This window comes from Salmo salar, chromosome ssa04 (assembly GCF_905237065.1).
Source record: "Salmo salar chromosome ssa04, Ssal_v3.1, whole genome shotgun sequence".
Classification (NCBI taxonomy): domain Eukaryota; kingdom Metazoa; phylum Chordata; class Actinopteri; order Salmoniformes; family Salmonidae; genus Salmo; species Salmo salar.
Genome location: NC_059445.1, coordinates 34086092 through 34111585, shown reverse-complemented (window position 1 = coordinate 34111585; position 25494 = coordinate 34086092). Strand labels below are relative to the sequence as shown.

At 41.5% G+C, this 25494-nt stretch overlaps 1 protein-coding gene across 12 annotated transcripts in view; it reads right to left on the bottom strand.

The window, feature by feature from the left end:
* Positions 1 to 3808: 3808 nt before the first annotated feature.
* The window catches only part of phldb1a (pleckstrin homology-like domain, family B, member 1a), a 67620-nt gene continuing 45934 nt past the window's right edge, over positions 3809 to 25494 (bottom strand). For 6 of the 12 annotated variants that reach the window (XM_045716823.1, XM_014195797.2, XM_045716824.1 and 3 more), the window contains 16 exons: positions 25240 to 25377; positions 24581 to 24709; positions 17999 to 18154; positions 16505 to 16705; positions 15658 to 15813; positions 14296 to 14421; positions 13952 to 14110; positions 13349 to 13495; positions 13002 to 13124; positions 12723 to 12813; positions 9416 to 9563; positions 8795 to 8885; positions 8332 to 8478; positions 7408 to 7627; positions 4638 to 4723; positions 3809 to 4072 (listed from right to left, as the gene is read on the bottom strand). In XM_045716823.1, the coding sequence (XP_045572779.1) occupies positions 3932 to 4072; positions 4638 to 4723; positions 7408 to 7627; positions 8332 to 8478; positions 8795 to 8885; positions 9416 to 9563; positions 12723 to 12813; positions 13002 to 13124; positions 13349 to 13495; positions 13952 to 14110; positions 14296 to 14421; positions 15658 to 15813; positions 16505 to 16705; positions 17999 to 18154; positions 24581 to 24709; positions 25240 to 25377 (2259 nt within the window). In that variant the 3' untranslated portion in view covers positions 3809 to 3931. The remainder of the gene's footprint in view (positions 4073 to 4637; positions 4724 to 7407; positions 7628 to 8331; positions 8479 to 8794; positions 8886 to 9415; positions 9564 to 12722; positions 12814 to 13001; positions 13125 to 13348; positions 13496 to 13951; positions 14111 to 14295; positions 14422 to 15657; positions 15814 to 16504; positions 16706 to 17998; positions 18155 to 24580; positions 24710 to 25239; positions 25378 to 25494) is intronic. The other 6 variants (XM_045716827.1, XM_045716826.1, XM_045716828.1 and 3 more) reach the window with 6 other exon arrangements.

Sequence of the window (25494 nt, the reverse complement as noted above, 5' to 3'; positions counted from 1 at the left end):
TAATCTTTTCTTTTTATTGGCCAGTCTGAGATATGGCTTTTCTTTGCAACTCGGCCTAGAAGGCAAGCATCCCGGAGTCGCCTCTTCACTGTTGACGTTGAGACTGGTGTTTTGCGGGTACTATTTAATGAAGCTGCCAGTTGAGGACTTGTGAGGCGTCTGTTTCTCAAACTAGACACTCTAAGGTACTTGTCCTCTTGCTTAGTTGTGCACCTGGGCCTCCCACTCCTCTTTCTATTCTGGTTAGAGACAGTTTGCTCTGTTCTGTGAAGGGAGTAGTACACAGCGTTGTACGAGATCTTCAGTTTCTTGGCAATTTCTCACATGGAATAGCCTTAATTTCTTAGAACAAGAATAAACTGACAAGTTTCAGAAGAAAGTTCTTTGTTTCTGGTCATTTTGAGCCTGTAATCGAACCCACAAATGCTGATGCTCCAGATACTCAACTAGTCTAAAGAAGGACAGTTTTATTGCTTCTTTAATCAGAACAACAGTTTTCAGCTCTGCTACCATAATTCCAAAAGGGTTTTCTAATGATCAATTATCCTTTTAAAATAATTAACTTGGATTAACACAACATGCCATTGGAACACAGTAGCGATGGTTGCTGATAATGGGCCTCTGTATGCCTATGTAGATATTCCATTTAAAAAAATCTGCCTTTTCCAGCTACAATAGTCATTTAAAACATTAACAATGTCTACACTGTATTTCTGATCAATTTCATGTTATTTTAATGGACAAAAAATTTGCTTTTGAATGGTAGTGTATATAGACTGAAACTCAGACTGGTTGGGGGCTGTGCACCCTGGCCCCGCGGGGGTCCTCCCTGACCCAGCCATGGACCCCTAGTCCACCCTCATTAGCCTCAGGTCACTCCGCAGGACACTGTCTGTTGGTACTGGCATGCTGTCGGTCGACACAGGCCGGCTGACTGTCGACATTGGCTGGCTGTCCTTTGACAATAGCCATAGGAGGATCTCAGCCCCTGTTGAAAAAGGGTTCCCGTTCCCACATGCAATGCCAGCACAAAATCTAATATTTGGAAAGGCCAAGGACTATAATAGCAGGAGTGGGAATGGGAGAACCCAATGCCCATTTTATTCAGACCATCCCATCACCCGCCCACCACTCATTCTGGTTAGTGGTGTGGCAATATTGAGGGAAAGCTGCTGAACGCTTTATGTGTGTGTGTGTGTGGGTGGGTGTGTTGTGCATGCATGTATTTTAACCCTTCTGTTGTTGTGTTACAAGGAATGAAACAAATAAAGTATAACATTGCAAGAAGAGAAAATCACTCTAATCCCATAGGTCCTGTGGAGGGAAGGGGGAGGGAGATAGTTAGATCCCACTGGACTGCTCTCTCTTGTCCTAGATTTATTGCATATGAATGATCTTCTTAAAATGCACCTTCACCTATAAATGCCACCCAGAATAGTTGTCACGTTATTTATTTTTTATGTTGAATATGTTTTTTATTAATATTATTTTTTAAATAAATAAATCGTTAATTCACTGTTGTAGTTTCTTTTCATAAAAAAAAGGAAAGAAATGAGCTTTTCTTTGGAGAACTGCGCGGAATAAGCCATGTCTGCTTAAACAACCAGGCCTTGTATGGCATTCACATCCGCAAAGGTACAAAGTAACTATTGTACTTTGTTGTGTCTATTTAGTACACATTGATTTACTGTTTGAGCTGCCTGATTTGTCAGTGACAAAATTAAGATTACACAATTGGTAATTATGCATTTGCAACTTTTATTTAAAAGGTGTTTATGTTGAGATAGTGTAAACACTGTCAGTACCGTCCTGTTCGCGGTGTAGAAGACTGGTTTGAAATGTTGGTGTGCTTGTGTTATGTTATTTTCCATATGAAAAGTCTTTAAAATAATATAAAAAACTAATATAATTTTTCTGACAGTCTGACCAAACATACATAAAGCATACAATAGCTGGCACAAAGATTTAGATTTCATCAGAATGAGTGAACTCTAAATAATATGCCATTAATATGATGACTTATAGTTAATCAAATATTAGACTAATTCAACAAAATAGGAATTATTTTCATAGGCAATATAGTAGCATATACACTCTGTTAAAAACATTTGACAAAAAAAGGGAAATTATCCTTTACAAATTTTCATATTGTCTTTATACAGAGTTCCCTTTATAGATCCAGAGAGTCAGGTAGTATAAACTCTCATTTAGCTAGTCTGGCTCTTTTCAATCTGTGTCGCTGAAGCGTTAGAAATGTAAAAGTAATTTCAGATTGAGCCGACATACGCAGCGTTTACCATGAATGTAGTCTCCGCTAATGCAGGAACATTGCCTTTAAATTTCAATCACACTGTAATGCTGAACTTCTGCGATACGGATTGAACAGAGCCCTTAAACTGACTATTATATTAAACAGAGTGAGTAAAAACACATCCCTTTAAGTATCGTATGTAAAACCTTTCTTCCTTTATGATCTTTACTGGTCTGAGACCCAGAGCTACCTCTGGAAAGCTACAGGTAACTGCCAAAATAAAAGAGATGCCAACATGAAGAGTCTTAATAGGGCATTGGGCCACCACGAGCCGCCAGAACAGCTTCAATGCACCTTGGCATATATTCTACAGGTGTCTGGAACTCTATTGGAGGGATGCAACACCATTCTTCCACGAGAAATTCCATCACTTGGTGTTTTGTTGATGGTGGTGGAAAACGCTGTCTCAGGCGCCACTCCAGAATCTCTCATAAGTGTTCAATTGGATTGAGATCTGGTGAATGAGATATTTATATATACATTTAAGTCATTGAGCGGACGCTCTTATCCAGAGCGACTTACACACACACACACACACACACACCCTCTAAACCCCATATGCTTCTTTATTTCCCCCCCCCCCCTTTTTCTCCCCAATTTCATGGTATCCAATTGGTAGTTACAGTCTTGTCCGTACGGGAGTTGCAGCGATGGGACTCCAAAACACGATCCCGCCAAGTCGCACTGCATGCGCCCGGCCCCCCACAGGAGTTGCTAGAGAGCGATGGGACATGGACATCCCAGCCAGCCCAACCCTCCCCTAACCCAGACGACGCTGGACCAATTGTGCACCACCTCATGGGTCTTCCGGTTGTGGCCGGCTGCGACACTGCCTGGAATCCATCCAGGATCTGTAGTGACACAGCTAGTGCCTTAGACTGCTGTGCCACTCGGGAGGCCCCACCTATGCTCCTTTGAGAGCCCTCTTTCAAAGTCACTAAGATCTCCTGTTATAGCCAAAATAATGGGCAACCAGGCATTTTTATACTGTACATGACCCTAGGTGTGATGGGATGTTAATTGCTTGATTATCCCTAATTTACTCAAGTGTTTCCTTTATTTTATGCAGTTACCTGTATATTGAATAACTTCCCATCATATCCATGTGAGTCCTATCCATGTGAGTTACAGAGATCTATACGTCTGAAAGGTACAGGGGTGGCAGGTAGGCCTAGTGGTTAGAGCGTTGGACTAGTAACCGAAAGGTTGCAAGATGAAATCCCCGAGCTGACAAGGTAAAAATCTGTCGTTCTGCCCTTGAACAAGACAGTTAACCCACTGTTCCTAGGCCGTCATTGAAAATAAGAATTTGTTCTTAACTGACTTGCATTGTTAAATAAAGGTAAAATTAACAAGGACTCAAAGAACAGCAGTAGTGGAGTGCAGTGATGCAGACAGAAATCTGGGAGCAGCAAGCCCATGGTCTCTCTCTCTCTCCTGGGTCATATTCATTAGGCACCAAACGGAAGAAGAAGGACTGAAACATAGAGGAACTACTTGGACTTGTCCAAAAATAAACTAACATTTTTGTTGCAAATGGTTTAAAAATGTTTTTTTCCATTACATGCCCTAACAAACACAACCCTGTTGTAAGGTCTGTCACCCTGAGAGCTCAGTCCCTTAGGTCATGAACTGTGTGTATCCCTCTGCCCCGGTTACTATGACGTCCATCCAGATCCTCATGGCCTCTGGAGATGGGGCCACCATAAAGTAGAGCCGATCGTGAGTCTTCACACAGAAGGTCAGCGACGGGTTGGGGCTCTGGAGAGAGAGAGAAGGAGAGGGTGAGGGGAAATAAAATAAAGTATTATCAAGGTGAAAAATACTTTGTGGAAAAGAGTACATTGTGAGCACTCACAGTCACTCTGTAAAAATAAATTGCACCATCAATTCAACTTTATTTGACAGTGTGTTAATTATCACAAAATTACTAAGAATATAATTGGTAACTTGTCTTTGAATATTAATACATTTTGTTGACAAATAAGTTAATTACTGCAGCTCTCTCTTTGCCGAGAGCTCTTACACACACTGTTCTGTGATTTGAAAATTCACATATATCGCCAATAAATAACATCTAGTAAGAGCATTCTTTGCAAAAATGTTACATTCTTGCTAATTACCTTTAATGTATTTATAATCAATTTCAAACAAAATATTAATATTGGAATAAAACAAAACAAAATCTGTACATTAACTAGTAAAAAAGTGATCACAGCAAATACATTCAAAATAAATTCAGAACTATCTCAGAAAGATGACTGAAGAACGTAATGACAATATACTGAGTATTGAGCTGTAGCGGATAGAATGAAGGGTTCTGTACCTTAGTGGCACTGCGCAGGTGATCGTAGTACACTTCCTCTATAGCCTGAAAGTAGATCAGTCCTTTCAGCTTGGACTCATGCTTATCTGAGAGAATTAGAGAAAAAAAATAGTGTTTTAAGTTGTCTGAGAGGAGAGAAAGGAAAATCACAGTATTTTATAGTCTTATACTGACGCAATAACAGGCCTTTCGGTTTCAGAATGAACTCGGACAAAATAACACTGAATTTAAGTGTGTCAAGCTTTCTTGCTGCTTCAAGGAAAAAACATACATGAGAAATCGTGAAATGAAGATATTGTAGTGCGTCTACTTTGTGAATCTACCCTATTTTTCATTGTACTGTATTGAACTGAATTGGAATTCAACAAGAATTTCTAAATGTTCTGTTTTTGATTTTCCTACATACTTAAATGGTCAAGTGCAGTCCAAAATATAAACTGCAAATTAATTAATAAATATACTTAAAATAAGTCTTAGGATGCATGTGGGACTGTCTAAAAATGCCCTTAATTAAGTTAACTGAGTTTAACAGAGCCAAACTGATATTGGAGTTAATAATTAATTCTCCCTCCTGTCAGGCAAAATAAGGATTTTATATACAGTACCAGTCAAAAGTTTAGACACACCTACTCTTTATTTTGACTATTTTCCTCATTGTAGAAAAATAGTGAAGACATCAAAACTATGAAATAACATATATGGAATCATGTAGTAACCAAAAAAGTGTTAAACAAATAAAAATATAATTTAATATAATCAAAGTAGCCACCCTTTGCCTTGATGACAGCTTTGTACACTCTTGGCATTCTCTCATCCAGCTTCACCTGGAATGTTTTTCCAACATTCTTGAAGGAGTTCCCACATATGCTGAGCACTTGTTGGCTGCGTTTCCTTCACTCTGCGGTCCAACTCATCCCAAACCATCTCAATTGGGTTGAGGCCAGGTGATTGTGGAGGCCAGGTCATTTGATGCAGCTTAGATGCAGCTTAGATTTCAATACACATTTTAAAAAGAGAGGTCCTATCAACACACTCTCCTTCTTGGTCAAATAGCCCCTACACAGCCTGGAGGTGTGTGGGGTCATTGTGCTGTTGAAAAATAAATGATAGTCCCACTAAGCGCAAACAAGATGGGATGGCGTATAGCTGCAGAATGCTGTGGTAGCCATGCTGGTTAAGTGTGCCTTGAATTCTAAATAAATCACAGACAGTGTTACCAGCAAAGCACCCCACACCATCACACCTCCTCCTCCATGCTTCCTGGTCGGAACCACATATGTGGAGATCATCCGTTCACCTACTCTGCATCTCACTAAGACACAGCGGTTGGAACCAAAAATCTAAAATTTGGACTCATCAGACCAAAAGGACAGATTTCCACCGGTCTAATGTCCATTGCTCGTGTTTCTTGGCCAAAGCAAGTCTCTTCTTCTTATTGGTGCCCTTTAGTAGTGGTTACTTTGCAGCAATTCGACCATGAAGGCCTGATTCACGCAGTCTCCTCTGAACAGTTGATGTTGAGATGTGTCTGTTACTTGAACTCTGTGAAGCATTTATTTGGGCTGCAATTTCTGAGGCTGGTAACTCTAATGAACTTATCCTCTGCAGCAGAGGTAACTGTGGGTCGTCCTTTCCTGTGGCGGTCCTCATGAGATCCAGTTTCTTCATAGCGGTTGATGGTTTTTGCGACTGCACTTGAAGAAACTTTCAAAGGTCTTGAAATTTTCAGGATTAACTGACCTTCATGTCTTATAGTAATGATGAACTGTTTGCTTATTTGAGCTGTTCTTGCCACAATATGGACTTGGTCTTTTACCAAATAGGGCTATCTTCTGTGTACCACCCCTACCTTGTCACAACACACCTGATTGGCTCAAATGCATTAAGAAGGAAAGAAATTACACAAATTAACTTCAAGGCACACCTCATGAAGCTGGTTGAGATCATTCTAAAAGTGTGCAAAGCTGTCCTCAAGGCAAAGGGTGGCTACTTTGAAGAATCTCAAATATAAACTGTATATATTTGTTTAAAACATTTTTGGTTAATACATGATTCCATGTGTGTTATTTCATAGTTTTGATGCCTTCACTACTATTCTACAATGTAGAAAATAGTAAAAAATTAAGAAAAACCCTTGAATTAGTAGGTCTGTCCAAACTTTTGACTGGTACTGTGTGTGTGTATATATATATATATATATATATATATATATCCTTATTCAGCCAGCGAGGCGCTTTAGTGTACATGGAAAACAAAGAAAGCAGACCAATAGCCGACAATTAAAAAGCAAATCCTTTGAAACCCATCCCACTTTTTCTCTTTCACCATCTTTCCTTTTTTGATTAGCCAAATCTGCTTAGTAATGAGATAAATGTTTTTGAAGATGTTGTGAGTTTGGTTTTGTTAGTCACGACCAAGCCAGCCAGGAGCTAGCCTAGCCTCTTTGCCTCCCTTAGAAACGCACAGCACCACAAAGTATTGCAGCTTATTTCATCACCATCATCATCGTCAGGAGTGAGGGGGTGAAAAGGCTAGGCGGAAGTGATCCGAGAGAGGGAGAAAGAGAGAGAGGAGTGGAGATTTGGAGAACAGGGCAGAAGTGGGCAAACCACACCATAGGGAATAGGGTGCCAAATCTTATCTTCGGGGCTACATAACAGAAATCTGTCATTAACCCACTAATAGAGTGGTTAGGCCATTGCCTCTTTCCTATGTGGTTCATAGAAATAAATGTTGTGATTACTAATTAAGGAATGGCTTCCTTCCTCACCAGCATAGTAGGAGAAGTTCCTCTTGAGGCGGTCGAAGACAAACCAGCGTTTCTTCCATGACTTGATCTTGCCGCCCATCTTGACCAGGTGTCCCTTGCACATCTTCTCTGAGAGTATGACGTAGGGACAGGTGTCTAAGTTGTGACCCGATGACTCCACGTGCGAACGCAAGTCAAACTCCTCCTTCCTGATGGGTAGGTAGCGTGTCATGGGGCGGGCCTGGGAAGAGGACAGAGAGGGAGGTGAAGAACATTACTTTATTATCATAGAGACACTTACAATTGTCTGTTTCCTTTATCCACCCCCCCCCATAAAAATAGAATGACTAGTATGGATATCCCGTTGAAATAAATGGTTTGTGATGGGTGGACCGACGGCCATGTTGAGTGTGCCCATGAGTATTCTATTTCAACTGTAGTGGTCTGAGGCTCGGCTATGTCCCTTTTAGTAATTCTATTTTTATGACTATTACCGCGTGAATGACAGTTCCATCCATATACTGCACAAGCTGAGGCAGCAGTGTAGTGGGGAGACTTAATATGTATGATAATATAAGTATTACTTAACTAGGCACGCCAGGTGCACCTTTATCATCCCAGAGGATGTTTGTTTAGTTTCATTGTTCATGGCAGAAAATATAGACAATGAAACCCAATCAACTGAAATAAAAGCACTCGTGATATATATCATACTTTAGCGTGAACCCTCTCTCTCTCTCTTGCGCTCTCTCCCTCTGTCTCTCTCTCTTCTTCCTTCAAACTCTCCATTCCCCTCCCTCTCTTTTTGTTTTCTCTATTCACTCACCGTTTGATCTTCCCACCCTCACTCCCCATTTCTTGTCTTTCCTTCTCTCCACCCCCCCTCTTTCTCCATCCTCCCTCCCTCCATCCTGTCCTCCTCTCCTGCTGCGTTGTTACACTAACCTGAGAGAAGTGCTTCTCTCTCATCTTCACCTCCTCCTCCACCAGTCTCTGCCTGTGGGTCGTCTCGTCCTGCAGCCTCCTCTCGGCCTCCTCGCGCCTCCTCCGCTCCTCCTCCAACATCTGCCTCCGTGCCTGCACCTCCCTCTCCTGGGGACGGGCAGGAGGAAAAGAGAGGAGAACAGATGGAGAGAAGGATGGAGGAAGGGAGAGTGGAGGAATAGAGATGAGAGAGAGGAAGTATAGACATGTTAGTAGAGTGCAGGACGTAAAGAATAACAAGGTGATTGGTAGGGTCAGGGGAAATAAGGGTTAATGATTGAGAGTGAGACACATAGAAGAGATAAGGGTGTAGAGACAACTAAAATTCAGTTGCACTGTAGTAGAAGGAATCTCCATTTGCCATAATTATCTGTAGGTTATATGCTCCATTGGTGTTGGTGGGAGACATGTTGTTTGTACTCACTCTGCTCTCCACCAGCCTGGCTTTCTCCTGCTGAGCCTCCTTCAACATCTTTTCCATCTCCTCGATCCTCAGGGCCTCAAGCCCACTGCCACTACATGGAGAGAGAGAGATGTTATGTTACTACTACACAGGGGGGGGAATCTCAAATTAGATGTTTACTACAGTACTGCACTGGGAATGAAAAGTAAATAAAAACATAACTCCAAATCCAACAGTCTACAAACAACAAAGCTCCAAAGCAGAGCCAGTTACCAGAGTAGCACTCCTCTGTGGATAACATTCAAGACGATTTTGTACAACACTATGGAACTGCTATTATATCTGCCTCAGTTATATATGAAACAGTTTCTACTGTAGTATCTTCCCCGGGGGAACTCCATAAACAACTCAAACAGGTGAGGTTCTCCTCGCCTACCGCTTGAGTGGGTTGGCATAGCAACAAGCTAGAGTGAAACTTGTTGTCAAGGGAACAGACGTGTAACAAAACATGTTGTCAAGGGAACAAAAGTGAACACAGTGACCCCTCATCGTCAGGGACACAGAGAGGGCAGATTTGAGTGTTCCCATGGAAACAGACTGAGTTGCCGTGGTATCCCCGTCTCTCCCCTTCTCGTCTCTCACCTTTCTGGAGAACAGGCAGAGTTGTTGCCGGTGGAGACGGAGGTCTCGACGCTGTCAGAGCTCTCCAGGCTGAGGGTGTCGTACTGCGGGTCCCCAGAGGGGGATGTCTGGTGGTGCAGGATGGAGTGGTGGACCATGGGAGGAGGGCCTGTGGGAGGAGGTGAAAACAGGACAGTGAAATGGTTAACTAATGACTGCAGCGCAAGCGCCACCCAGTGGTACTGAGATGTCATAGCAGGCCGTTGTTTAGACCTGACAGAGGCCAGGATATTTGTAAAAACATCAACAGTGAAGAGGCTAGGATGCTGGCCTTCTAGGCAGAGTTCCTCTGTCCAGTGTCTGTGTTCTTTTGCCCATCTTATTATTTAATTTTTATTGTCCAGTCTTCTTTGCAACTCTGCCTAGAAGACCAGCATCCCGGAGTCGCCTCTTCACTGTTGACGTTGAGACTGGTGTTTTGCGGGTTCTATTTAATGAAGCTGCCAGTTGAGGACTCTGTTTCTCAAACTAGACTCTAATGTACTTGTCCTCGACTCTCAGTTGTGCACCGGGGCCTCCCACTCCTCTTTCTATTCTGGTTAGAGACAGTTTGCGCTGTTCTGTGAAGGGAGTAGTACACAGTATTGTACAAGAGCTTCAGTTTCTTGGCAATTTCTCACATGGAATAGCCTTCATTTCTCAGAACTAGAATAGACTGATGAGTTTCAGAAGAAAGTTCTTTATTTCTGGCCATTTTGAGCCTGCAATCAAACCCACAAATGCTGATGCTCCAGATACTCAACTAGTCTAAAGAAGGACAGTTTTATTGCTTCTTTAATCAGAACAACAGTTTTCAGCTCTGCTAACATAATTCCAAAAGGGTTTTCTAATGATCAATTAGCCTTTTAAAATGATAAACTTGGATTAGCTAACACAACGTGCCATTGAAACACAGGAGTGATGGTTGCTGATAATGGGCCTATGTACGCCTATGTAGATATTCCATAACAAATCAGCCATTTCCAGCTACAATAGTCATTTACAACATTAACAATGTCTACACTGTATTTCTGATCAATTTGATGTTATTTTAATGGACCAAAAAAATGCTTTTCTTTCAAAAACAAGGACATTTCTAAGTGAACCCAAACTTTTGAACGGCAGTGTACATAAAATAATAATTAAAAAAATTAAATAATATATACTAGTAAAAACATTACATTTCACAACAGATTTCACAACACATTGTTTGCACTCAGGCCACTACTCGATTACCACAAATCTACAACACAAAATCCATGTGGATGTGTTTGTATAATGCATACGTTATCGTGTGTGCATGCGTGTGTCTGTGACTGTGTGTGTGTCACACAGTCCCCATTGTTCCATAAGGTATATTTTGACTTGTTTTTTAAAATCTGATTCTACTGCTTGCATCAGTTACCTGATGTGGAATAGTGTTCCATGTAGTCTTGGCTCTATGTAGTACTGTGCACCTCCCATAGTCTGTTCTGGACTTGGTGACTGTGAATAGACCTTTGGTGGCATGTCTTGTAGGGTATGCATGGGTGTCTGAGCGGTGTGCTAGTGGTTTAAACAGACAGCTTGGTGCATTCAACATGTCAATACTTCTCACAGATACAAGTAGTGATGAAGTCAATCTCTCCTCTACTTTGAGCCAGGTGAGATTGACAATTGTAATTTTCCTAAATCCCTCTTTGTGGCACCTGACCACATGACTGGACAGTAGTCCAGGTGCGACAAAACTACGGCCTGTAGGACCTGCCTTGTTGATAGTGTTGTTAAGAAGGCAGAGCAGTCCTTTATTATGGACAAACTTCTCCCCATCTTAGCTACTACTGCATCAATATGTTTTGACCATGACAATTTAAAATCCAGGGTTACTCCAAGCAGTTTAATCTCCTCAACTTGCAAAATGTCCACATTATTAATTACAAGATTTAGTTGAGGTTTAGGGTTTAGTGAATTATTTGTCCCAAATACAATGATTTTCAGGTGTTTTTATATTTAAGACTAACTTATTTCTAGCCACCCATTCTGAAACTGACTGCAGCTCTTTATGTGTTGCAGTGATTTCACTTGCTGTGGTAACTGACGTGTATTGTGTTGAGTCATGTATTGTGTCGAGTCATCATATGGAGTACAATAAAAAATCTGCTTCTTTTTCACATTTGCATTAAGCTATTACTTTGCTTTATTTTAACTAAGGAAAAGTCTGGAACATTGTCAAGAGCACCTACACATGCAATAGGCCAAACAACTGGGCAACTCTGAAACAACTATCTGTAAAGGACATATTAACCGCAGCATCAGCTGAGAAAGCATGAAATACTCATAGACAAATATTTAGCAGAGGAAATATTTACATCTATCTACAGGGCATTGGATGCAGCAGTTAGCTAGAATGCTAACGCTCAATGATATACAGTGCATTCAGAATGTATTTAGACCCCTTGACTTTTTCTAAATTTTCGTACGTTACAGCCTTATTCTAAAATTGATTAAATTGTTGTTTTTCCTCATCAATCAACACACAATACCACATAATGACAAAGCAAAATGTGCCTTTTACAGAGGAGTGGCTTCCGTCTGGCCACTCTACCATAAAGGCCTGATTGGTGGAGTGCTGCAGAGATGGGAGAACCTTCCAGAAGGACAATCATCTCCACAGAGGAACTCTGGAGCTCTGTCAGACTGATCATCAGGTTCTTGGTCACCTCCCTGACCAAGGGTCTTCTCCCCGATTGTTGCTGCCTGTCCCGCAGGTGTGATGTTCAGATGTACCGATCCTGTGCAGGTGTTGTTACACGTGGTCTACCACTACGAGGATGATCAGCTGTCCATCCTGTCTCCCTGTAGCGCTGTCTTAGGTGTCTCACAGTACGGACATTGCAATTTATTGGCCTGGCCACATCTGCAGTCCTCATGCCTCCTTGCAGCATGCCTAAGGCACGTTCACGCAGATGAGCAGGGACCCTGTGCATCTTTCTTTTGGTGTTTTTCAAAGTCAGTAGAAAGGCCTCTCTAGTGTCCTAAGTTTTCACAACTGTGACCTTAATTGCCTACCATCTGTAAGCTGTTAGTGTCTTAACGACCGTTCCACAGGTGCATGTTCATTCATTGTTTATGGTTCATTGAACAAGCATGGGAAAACAGTGTTTAAACCCTTTACAATGGAGATCTGTGAAGTTATTTGGATTTTTACAAATTATCTTTAAAAGACAGGGTCCTGAAAAGGGGACGTTTCTTTTTTTGCTGAGTTTAGATGGAACCAGACAGGGGAAAGGGAGGGGAGGGGCTCTGTTACCTTTGCTCTGCAGTGACAGCTGTCTCCTGGTGTCCATCACCATGTCTGGAGGGCCTGATGCTGACAGCTCTCTGGACACCAGCTGGAGACCCTGGGAGGGGACAGAGAGAGTTGGGAGTTATGAAGAGGTATTACGTATACATGTAGAATATAATAGAGAATAGCAGAATAGAATATGGAATAGAATAGAATAAAAGAGAAGGGAAGAGCATAGAGTAGAATAAAATAGTTCCTACCACCATGATCTATAGATAGAGGATGTATTAGAGAGTCCCTTACCTTGGTTGGTGTGCTTCGGCCCAGTGTAACCCCATTGGCCTGTGGAGGGCTGGCAGTACCGTTGACACTACTAGAGCGTGATGCTGTCTGACCTACATCACCATCTGGTTTTGACCGGTACACCTGAAGACAAGACCAGAGGAGTCAAACAAGTCAGTCAGACAGGTGACCAGAAGAGGTCTCCATGACACAACCGTAGACCAAGATGACTGATGTCAACAATCACCACCACTGGCCAGCAACCCAACCCTGATCAAAATGCCAAACATAATATCAGGAATTGAAATTAAGAATAGAACAAATAGAAGAGCGTAGTAGATTAAAGCAAAGAGAGGCGAGAGGTTTACCTGGCTAGGTCTGCGTGAGGAGTGAGACTTAGCAGGGAGAGGGGGAGGGCATGACTGGTGGTGGGGCTCCCCTGCTGACATTATGTCCTGGTACCAGCGCTCTAAGTTAAGGGCCGGGTTGTGAGGTCTAATCCACTCAGGCTGGCTCTGAGGGGGGTGGTGGTGCAGAGAGTCCAGGCAGAGGAGAGCAAAGAAGGAGAGCAACAGAGACAGGATGAGAAGCATAAAAGAGGTAGGAGGCGGGAAAAATAAGAAGTAATAGAATGGAAATTCCTTGATAGGAGTAATATAAAGCTGATGTCGAATACTTTCTTTTACCCAGACAGTAATAGGCACCATTCATAACATAGTCATAAAATTATTCACAATGAATAAAGTAATTTCAGAACATTCTATGCGCAGAAAGGTTGGTCCATTCACCAAAAACTAAATTCTAACCACACTATATGAAAAGGGAGAAAGTTCAGTTTATCTATACAAATGCTCAAGATAACTTTATCCACAATACATTTTATTCCATATCTCCATAAACCGTATAAACGTGGTCTACGTGTGACAGTCTGAAAGGTAAGAGGGGTTTAAAGCCAGGAGGGAGGCACACACCTCAACAGAGATAGTGGGGGAGGTGTCACATGGAGTTGAGTGGCAGGAGAAGGCAGGGTCAGCGAGCGCAAGCTGGAATGACTGGATAGAAAGTGCGGGGGAGGGGCCAAGTTTCTGCATCCCCAACATCTGGCTTAACTGACTAACTGTGACGTATTCCTTTACAAAAGATAATCAACACACAAATGCGCACGGACGCACACACACATCCAAACACACACACAAGGCAAAGGTTGTAGATATTGGGAGAGAGCAGAGAGAGGTAAGAATGTTAACCAAGGGTATATGTCCAAGAAAGCCAACCGAAACAGAAGGAATAATAGAAAGTAGGTGGTATATTCTACCTCGCCGGGCAGAGCTGCTGGAGCAACAGTGAGAGAGAGGCAGTGAGGAGCAGTGGAGGTAGAGTAGGTCGGGAGAGGACCACCGCTCCCATACATCTTATAGACATCAGCGAGCCTGAGGTACTCCTGCATCAACACCAACACCCACAACACAAGTTGAAATAAGGGATAGATTGTATACCTAAAGACAAAATACCCCTACATTTTTTTTTTAACATTTTAGTTATTTACCAGACGCTCTTATCCAGAGCGACTCACAGTAGGGAGTGCACACATGTTTGTACTTTTTCGTACATACAACACCACCCCCCCCCCCCCCACACACACACACACTTTTGTATTGCTATCCTTGTGGGGACCAAATAATTTATTCCCCCCAAAATCCTATTTCCCTAACCCATAACCCTGAATCTAACCTTAACCTTTAATCTAACCATAACCCAAACTGTAATCCCTAACCCTAACCTTAATTCTAACCCTAATTGTAACCCTAACCCTAATCCCAAAACCTAAAATTGCATTTTTCCTTGTGGACCTGGCAAAATGTCCACCCCAAATTGTCCTTGTTTTACTATCCTTGTGAGGACTTCTGCTGCCCACAAGGATAGTTAAACACACACACACACACACACACACACACACACACACACACACACACACACACACACACACACACACACACACACACACACACACACACACACACACACACACACACACACACACACACACACAGATTCCGAGACACAGATTCCCACACACATGCATTAAGTTCCTAAAATATATTTGGTATATGATCATTATCACACAAACAATAACTCACCTCAAACTACAGTACTGGTACTCATCACAAAGGGTAAATGTAAGCCAACCAAGCCACAAAAAACAGACAGACACTTGGTCCAAACACACTGGATCCAATGTCACAAATTGAGACAACCCCAACACAAACAATACAAACGTAGATGCTGAAACATTCAGGCACAGGCCACAGACTAATACAAACAAGGGATTATTTTTCAAGCTTCTCAAAAACACATATTGGGGCGGTAGGTAGCCTAGTGGTTAGAGCATTGGACTAGTAACCGAAAGGTTGCAAGATCGAATCCCTAAGCCGACAAGGTAAAAATCTGTTGTTCTGCCCCTGAACAAGGCAGTTAACCCACTGTTCCTAGGCCGTCATTGAAAATAAGAATTTGTTCTTAACTGACTTGCCTAGTTAAATAAAGGTAAAATATTCCTCTCATGTCCATTTCTCTTAGTGGACACAACACAAATGCAGAGCAAGCCAGGTAGGATACGTCCCCAGAGGAAGGGGGATTGTGGGTAGTTTAGTCAGTCCACATGCGTCAGAGTGTTTACCTCCTGTGGCCTGGTGGGACAGATGTCAGGGGAGGGGGCGTATGAGGAGGAAGAAGAGAAGGAGGCAGGAGGAGGGCAGGGAGGATGTGGAGGAGGGACAACCTCCCCCTCTACCTGTAGCAGATCAGGTTCGCTGATATGCAGCACTGGTACTTCCTGTTTTCAGTAAAAGTTTTCAGTCAAACGTGTACTCAAAAGTCTATAGTTAAACCTGTTACCCTACTATTGTAAATACACTGTAAACAACACATACTAACCCTAATGAGTATCCTCTATTCATTACAGCACCACAGCAGTACAAAAGCCTTCACCTATATCATTTCGACTAGAGTCCAGCTTGACAAACATAGCTGATCTCCTCTCAGTAAGAGAGGCCAGCTCAGTGTTGTCAGCAAAAGGACAATTTACAGTATCAAGAGTCCTCTGCATCTCTGAGGTACTGCGGCCTCACTTGTTAGTTGTCAGGCTTATAGGTTTTTTTTATTTTTATAGATGGCTCTCTAGGAAACTCTCTTTATAGATGGCTCTCTAGGAAACAGTGACAGTTGCTGCTGAGTGGACTTTATTTATTTATTTATTTATTTATTTATGTGTTTATTTATTTGCACACAAAAAATGCAAAAATCAATATAAAGAGAGTTTTAAAGGCAAACAAAAAGAGCATGTGCCAAAGAGGTAAAAACAAACTGAGGCTTGTAAGGCACCTCCCCTTTTCAAATGATTCTAAAACAATAACAAACAAAAAAGTATCAAGATTTTTAAGCCTAAGAAACAAATAATTAAATAATTTAAATACTATCCTGGATAAATCAAGATGAATTCAATTGATTGTGTTCCTCCTTCTCACCTCTTTCATGGTGCTACAGGGCTTGGGGAAGCTCCGTCCTCCTGTCAGAGTGTGGTATCTCTTCTCCAGAGTAGACAGCCTGTCCTTCTCTTTATGAAGCAGCTGTAGGGCCAGGGTCCTGTCTTTAGCCATCCTCTCACAGTCCTGAGCTGCCTGCACCCCTAACTGGTTGGCCTGCACCTCCAGAGTAGCCATCTTCTCCTAAAGAACAAGGGGCACTTCGCTTTACATCCCATCTTACAATGCAAGCTCCAAGGTTTTTTTAATTCCATACTGATCCATGATGGTATGACTGTTATAGCTCTCACACTATTGTCCCAACCCGAACCATACTGAACATGTTCTGATATTTTATTTTCACATTGTCCTTTTCAGTACGGTATTAGCAACTGTGGTGGATGCTTAAAAACCTCTTAAGGATCGTACCCTTTTTTTCAATTTTTGCCTAAAATGACATACCCAAATCTAACTGCCTGTAGCTCAGGACCTGATGCAAGGATATGCATATTCTTGGTACCATTTTAAAGGAAACACTTTGAAGTTTGTGGAAATGTGAAATTAATGTAGGAGAATATAACACATTAAATCTGGTAAAAGATAATAGATAATACAAACAAAAAAACATGCGTTTTCTATATATATGTTGTCCATCACATTTGAAATGCAAGAGAAATGCCATAATATAATATTGCTGTTTAGCTGCAATTTAGATGTTGGCCAATAGATGACAGCAGTGTGTGTGCAGTTTCAGATTGATCCAGTGAAGCATTGCAATACTGGACAATATTATGTCTGCCTAATGTGCTGAATTGGTCAATTGATACATTTTCAAGTACATAACTATAGAGAACATACAAAAATGATATGGTAATACAAAATGTAAGTTTACACACTCCCAGGAATGTCATACACGATGGATCATTAGCTTAAACACTAACTTTCACACATCTAGATGGCCAGGTGGGGTGGGTGTGGAGCCAGAGACAGCAGGGGTTCAAACTGTAGAACCCAGTTCCTACATTTTAATATAAAAATGGATTTTATCAAACAAAACTATGCTACATTTTATCTCTGGGACCCTCAGGATGACAAATCAGAGCAAGATTACTGAATATAAGTACATTATTTACCTTCAGAGGTGAATATATCAAACCAGTTTCCGTGATAAAAGTTTGTTGTTGTTGTGCCCTCTCCTCAAACAATAGCATGGTCTTTTTTCACTGTAATAGCCACTGAAATTGGACAGTGCCGTTAGATTAACAGGAATTTAAGCGTTCTGCCCATATAAGACATGTCTATGTCCTGGAAAGTTTGCTGTTACTTTCAGTGTCATGCTAATCACATTAGCTCAACTATCCCAGTATAGGGACACCAATCCCGTAGAGACTAACAACTAACCAGGCCAGCGTATTACAGTTCAGCTCAGCAGTGTGAAAAGGGTTCATAATGACCAATATGGTGTAGACTACTGTGTAGCAGTGTGTCCTGTTCTACCTTTCTCTTGGCCACGCTGCGGTGGTACTCGGCCCTTTCCAGGAGCAGCTGTCTGCTGAGCGTCTCCTTCTCTTCCTCCAGACGGCTCTCTCTCTCCAGCTGACGGAACTCCAAGTCCTCAAACTGCTTGGTCCCCACCTCAAGCGCCTCTGCCTCCTACAGATAGGCAGACAGATGGACCAACAGACAGACAGATCAAATCTAATTTTATTGGTCACATACATATATTTAGTAGATGTTACTGCGGGTGTAGCGAAATGCTTGTGTTCTTAGCTCCAACAGTGCAGTATCTAACAAAAAGAAATTACACACAAAAAAACGAAATACTGCAAAGTTGCTTAGGAGCTAGAAGCAGAGCTGCCATGTCTGTCGGTGCCATCTTGCATCTTGCCATAGACACAAACAGACGGATAGACAAGAGGCAAGAAAGACACACAGACAGGTCACACCAATTCAAAATTGGGAGGTCTTATTCACTGACAAATAGAAGTAATAACAACATGAAAACATGTTCTTGGATTTTTAAAAATCCTATAGCATGCAGCTAGTTATTTCATTAGTAAAGTACATTTTTATATGGTATTGCAACATACACAGCAGAAAGGGCACAGTAGGGCACACAAGGCTCCTTTTTCTTTTTTTTCTTTTTTTAATACAAGCACATGCAAAGCGATAAAACTTCCAAAGTCCTGAATGAAGTCCAGTGTCCAAATGTCATTTCATTCACAGCTTTGATATGCTTGCTCTTTTCCAAGGAAATACATTTAAGCAGTCGCTAGGTACTTTTTGGGTCCCTTTGATATTTTAAGTAGCAATTGAGCACCAATATTGCATGTAAAAGCCTGTTATATTAAATTAAGTGCCCTTTAATATAGACCACATGTAAAATTCTATAAACTTGTTCCAAGATTCAGCATTTTGGCATGTCCCTCTGTGACTTCTAGGAAATTGTTAACAAACTAAACATTTTGAGGTTAAGTGTTCATCATCATTGTAAAGCAGTACTTATTTTGTAGCTTTGACAAAGTCATTTCTGGAGATGATTATTTATGTGATAAGTGATTCATTTTAAGGTATAAAAAAAAACTTACGTGAATTGAATTAATGTTTCAATATGGTGAAATATTCATTTAAAAAAATCGAAAGAGACATTAAACATCTAATAGTAAAATCATAGTGGTTCTGGTTCTGCTCTTTTTGGCCATTTTCTGGTGTTTTGTGGTGGAAAACTGAGTGGGTCGACGCAAAAACTAGTTTTTTTATTAAGTTGAACACATGCCCTTTCTGACAGAATGTTAAAATTATGTGAATTAAAACGCCTTCTTCTCATGAAGTTACACTACCAAAAATGGACTCATTTTGTGGAAAGACCCAGCTCTATTTGTTGTGGATGGGTGATGTTTTGTAAGGGGTCCTGACAGTAATGTAAATTGTATGACTGTATGATGTGTTGTGATTGTATCTGCTGTACTTCAGGTGTTTCTGTCTGATTGTAGCCCATGGTTTGTTATGACTCTGGAGTCCGTTCTGTTTTGGGGCAGCTAGTTCTAGTATTCAAGTTCTAGTGTTCTACAGTTTTCTAGTTGTAGTATTGTAATTCTAGTGGTCAAGTTCTAGTGTTAAAGTTCTAGTGTTCTTGTTCTAGGGCTCTATTTTAACAAACCTATCGCAATGGTAAATCTTAGCGCTGGAGGTAGTGTTATAGGTTCGGGGGGCTGTCAGAAATATTTTAGATATTTTCAGAACCGGAATTATGGGCGTAGAAGCTGGCAGTGGCACGAAAGGGCTGGGTTTTGATGAATAAACAAGTTGTGGGTGTGTCGAGGCTTGGCCCCTCAACGGCCAATGAAAACGTGCTCCATGGCTAAATATGTAGCTGCTTCAAGTTGTGTATTTACTGTATTTTATGTATTGCGTTGTCATCAACTCCAATTCAAATGTTAGTCCGTTATAGCCTAGTTCGTTAAATAGCCTGCCCATATTTGCAAAATAGGTTGAACATGCTTGCAGTCCACATTGTTCCAATTGCATTGCTTCAATATGGAAATACATTGTTAAACATAGGCTATGAAATTTGCACTGATATAGTGGCTAGGTCTACTGTACATTGCAGTCTGGACATGCCAAACATACTCAATAAGCAAGATTAAATTCACTAGGCTATTGATAAAGCCTAAAAAGACAGTCTATAATTCAAAAAAATTCAACAACAACTTGTTTTAAATAGGCTATGTCTAAATACAGTTACAGGCACCATAACTGCTCCCCATGGGCGTATAATACAGACAAGGCAACTGGATAAAGAGAAAGGCAAATATAGTGTTTTATAGCCATCATGGAACCATCTTACAGATCATATTTGCTCTTCTCCAGAAATAGCAGATGAAATTGCATTGCATTCGAGCCATAAACCCATAGACAGTGAATCTTTCTAATAAGTTTGGTTTTTAACTTCTTTGGGCTAGGGGGCAGTATTTTGACATCCGGATGAAAAATGTGCCCAAAGTAAACTGCCTGCTACTCAGGCCCAGAAGCTAGGATATGCATATAATTGGTAGATGTGAATAGGAAACACTCTAAAGTTTCTAAAACTGTTAAAATTATGTCTGTGAGTATAACAGAACTTATTTGGCAGGTGAAACCCCGAGGACAAACCATCCAGGATTTCTTTTTTGAGGTGACAGTGTTTTCAATGGGATTTCTATGTGTATCTAGATTTATAAGGCACTTGCTTGCAGTTCCTATCGCTTCCACTGGATGTCAACAGTCTTTAGAAATTGGTTGATGTTTTTCTTTAGAGAAATTAAGAAGTACGACAGTTCAGAACGAGGGTCCAGCCTAGTGCACTCTAATGTTTTGATGCGCGCTCCAGGTCACGCGCATCACGTTGTTTTTACCTGGTTTTGAACACTGTTTATCCCGTGTTAAATTTTATCGATTATTTACGTAAAAAAAATACCTAAAGTTGTATTAGGAAAGTTGTTTCAAATGTTTGAACAGTGTTTACAGGTAACTTATTAGATATTTTGTAGTCATGCTGGGCAAGTTGGAACCAGTGTTTTTCTGAATCAAACGCGCCAAATAAATGGACATTCTGGAGATATAACGACAGAATTAATCGAACAAAAGGACCATTTCTGATGTTTATGGGACATATTGGAGTGCCAACAGAAGAAGTTCTTCAAAGGTAAGGCATGAATTAAATCGTTATTTCTGACTTTTGTGTTGCGCCTGGCGGGTTGAAATCTGATTTTCATGTGTTGGTATGCTGGGCGCTGTCCGAAGATGATTGCATGGTTTGCTTTCGCCGTAAAGCCTTTTTGAAATCTGACACGGTGGCTAGATTATCGAGAAGTTAAGCTTTAATTTGGTGTGTTGCACTTGTGAATGTATGAAAGTTAAATCCTTTTTAATATTTTTGGGGGAATTTGGCGCACAATAAATCCCTTACTTTTGAAGATCTTCCTCTCTTTGCAATCCCAAGGGTCCCAGCTACACAATGAATGGTCGCTTTGTTCGATAAAGTCCTTCTTTATATCCCAAAAATGCTGTTTAGTTGGCGCCATTGAATTCAATAATCCAGTCCTTCAACATGCACACAAAGGATTCCAAAAAGTTACCAGCAAAGTTCATCCAAACGAGTCAAACAATGTTTTTTATTAATCCTCAGGTTGTCTAATATCTAAATGAATGATAATATTCCAGACGGAGATTACTATGTTCAATAACGAAGGAAAAGAACGAAGAGCGCGTCCACGTTCATGTGCGCAAAAAGACAAGCCTAAAACCTTGTATAAAGACTGTTGACATCTAGTGGAAGCCATAGGAACTGCAAGCTGGGAGGTGGAAATTAGATCTTTCAATAGCATTGCATTGGAAGTCATTGTGAGCTCAAAAAAAAAATCTGGATCGATTTACCTCGGGTTTTCGCCTGCTATATCAGTTTTGTTATATTTGCAGACATTATTTTAACAGTTTTAGAAACTTCAGAGTGTTTTCTATCCAATTCTACCAATTATATGCATATCCTAGCTTCTGGGCCTGAGTAACAGGCAGTTTACTTTGGGCACGTTTTACATTTTAGTTATTTAGCAGATGCTCTTATCCAGAGCGACTTACAGTAGTGAATGCATACATTTCATACAATTTCATAATTTATTTTTTTCTATGTTGGCCCCCCGTGGGAATCGAACCCACAACCCTGGCATTGCAAACACCATGCTCTACCAACTGAGCTACAGGGCACGTCAGCCAGGTGGAAATTCAGGAAACTAGCCTTACTCGCAGAGGGTAATGAAATGAAACAAAAAACAATCAATCTGTTTTTAAAACCAACAACAATATTTCTAAATAGGATAGGGTCAGAAGCATGATATCATAAATCGCTTCTCTCATTCCATGGCACTGTGTGCACATGTAGGCCTAATGTCTTTATGCATTCATTCGCACGTCTATACAAAATATTAGGCTCCTGTCAGTTGTATCCTTGCCTATGTGCAAGACAGATTTCACAGAAAACTGTCGTTGATATAACATTATAGGATGACTGAATAGTGGCGTGTCTTTGGTAATCGGACGAGGGGCACTCTTTGAAAACAATAATTTGGTGTGTGCTTACATTTGATCTATTTCACACATGTACAAGTGTGTATGTACAGTATACGCATGTGTAAGTTGGAAATGTGTTGTTTGCGTATCCCACGTTCCCTGAGATACCCTTGGAGAATGGGGTCACGGCAAGCGTCTGCCATTATCAACGGCTGCCCTGGAACAATAAGGGTTAAGTGGCTTGCTCAAGGGCACCGCAACAAATTTTCCACAATGTTGGCTCTGGGATTCCAACTACCAACTTTTCTGTTACTGGCCCAACGCTCTAACCGCTAGGCTACCTGCTGCCCTAAATGGGGATGGATAGCCTACTTGAACAAGCAAATGCAGGTATGTAAATTGTGAAAAATGAGGGCAAAAACTTTTCAAAGCACTCTAAGTAGACCATTTAAAACCCCTTTATTCATAACCTACTTTTGGCTAATGGCAAGGATAAAAAGACGCACCTATGTGATGCTGCTAAACCAGCTTTGATTAAGGGTAGGCTTGGTTTTTAATCAAATTAAACAAAATGGTGGGGGAAAAAATTATAAAATGTATGTTTCTAAATACGAGATTCACCAGCACAAAAGGTACATCTCTCCTTCCATGGGCAATGTGCGTCATGGCTGGATAGGCTGCGCTTCAGCTCTCAAAATTCATGCCATAATACACTGCGTAACCGTTAAGACCTTAAAACTTACCATTAGCACTGCATGAAATGTACACTGTTGTGCTTGGACACACCTCAAAGGACACACCTCAAATATTGCCACCCCTCCCACCTCAGTGCAAGTGAGCTTATGTTAGACAGATAAATTGCCGAACCTTGCATTAGGGCAGGAAAATGCCAGTGCGCCAATTTTTAAATGCCGAAATTGCAATCTAACGTGCATTTGACACAGCCGAAAATAGAGCCCCTAGTCTTCTAGTTCTAGCGTTCTACTTCTAGTGTTCAAGTTCTAGTGTTCAAGTTCCAGTGTTCAAGTTCCAGTGATCTAGTTCCAGTGATCTAGTTCTAGTTCCTAATGTTCTAGTTCCTAGTGTTCTAGTTCCTAGTGTTTCTAGCTCTAGTGTTCTAGCTCTAGTGATCTAGTTCTAGTGATCTAGTTCCAGTGATCTAGTTCCAGTGATCTAGTTCCCAGTGTTCTAGTTCCTAGTGTTCTAGTTCCTAGTGTTCTAGTTCCAGTGTTTCTAGCTCTAGTGTTCTAGTTCCAGTGTTTCTAGCTCTAGTGTTCTAGTTCCAGTGTTTCTAGCTCTAGTGATCTAGTTCCAGTGATCTAGTTCCTAGTGTTCTAGTTCCTAGTGTTCTAGTTCCTAGTGTTCTAGTTCCAGTGTTTCTAGTTCCAGTGTTTCTAGCTCTAGTGATCTAGTTCCAGTGATCTAGTTCCAGTGATCTAGTTCCTAGTGTTCTAGTTCCTAGTGTTCTAGTTCCTAGTGTTCTAGTTCCTAGTGTTCTAGTTCCAGTGTTTCTAGCTCTAGTGTTCTAGTTCCAGTGTTTCTAGCTCTAGTGATCTAGTTCCAGTGATCTAGTTCCAGTGATCTAGTTCCTAGTGTTCTAGTTCCTAGTGTTCTAGTTCCTAGTGTTCTAGTTCCTAGTGTTCTAGTTCCAGTGTTTCTAGCTCTAGTGTTCTAGTTCCAGTGATCTAGTTCCAGTGTTCTAGTTCCAGTGATCTAGTTCCAGTGTTTCTAGTTCCAGTGATCTAGTTCCAGTGATCTAGTTCCAGTGATCTAGTTCCTAGTGTTCTAGTTCCAGTGTTTCTAGTTCCAGTGTTTCTAGTTCCAGTGTTTCTAGTTCCTAGTGTTCTAGTTCCAGTGTTCTAGTGTTCTATTTCCTAGTGTTCTAGTTCCAGTGTTCTAGTTCCAGTGTTCTAGTTCCAGTGTTCTAGTTCCAGTGTTCTAGTTCCAGTGTTCTAGTTCCTAGTGTTCTATTTCCTAGTGTTCTAGTTAAATTTTTCTAGTTCTAGTGGACTAGGGGGGGTGAAGAGCACTGACCCTCCGTAGCTGCTCCTGTAACTGTTCCCTCAGAGATTCAGGACAGTTATGAACCTGGCTCTTCAGCTCTCTGTATCCCTCATGAAGTCTCTCCAGCAGCTGCCGCTCAGCAGACACATTAGCCCTCCCCTAGAACACAAACCACATACACACACCGTACACACACACACACCGTACACACACACACCGTACACACAAACCGTACACACACACCGTACACACACACCGTACACACACACCGTACACACACACCGTACACACACACACACACACACACACACACACACACACACACACACACACACACACACACACACACACACACAGTCCCAGGAAGAAACAAAACACACGTCTCAAAACCACGCCATGCAGCCAAGCAGCTTTAAAGAGAGGTCAAAGGCAGTAGGTGAGTGACGGGTAGGAGGATTAGGGTGCCGGGAGTTAAGGTTGCAAGGCTTCAAGCATCTTTTTGAGTCAAAAGGAAAAAAATAAGCTGAAAAGTGTGTAGCTATCAGTACTCAACACGCTTGGCCATATAAATTAAGGTTGATCATTGATACAGAGCTTTGATGTAGAACTACTAGTACAAGTTCTATGCACACTCGCATGCACATGTAGGTAGCTGTGTAGCTGTGTGGTCTGTTACTAGACGGTCCTACCTTGTCTTTCTCCCTCTGGGTGGCCCTGTCCAGCTGGCTGAGTTTAGACTGGAGCTGAGAGATGATCTCTGTCTCTGTCTCGACCTGCTCCTGCTCAGCCTGCCTCTCCCCCTGTAGCAGAGCCCTCTCCATCTCCGCCTGGGAGGGACAGACAGGCAAACAAGACAACAGTGCTTAGTTTACAGTAACTCGGCCTAGACTCCCAAAGAGCAAGTAGAAGCACAGCGGCAAGAAACCTGGAGAGGAACCAGACTC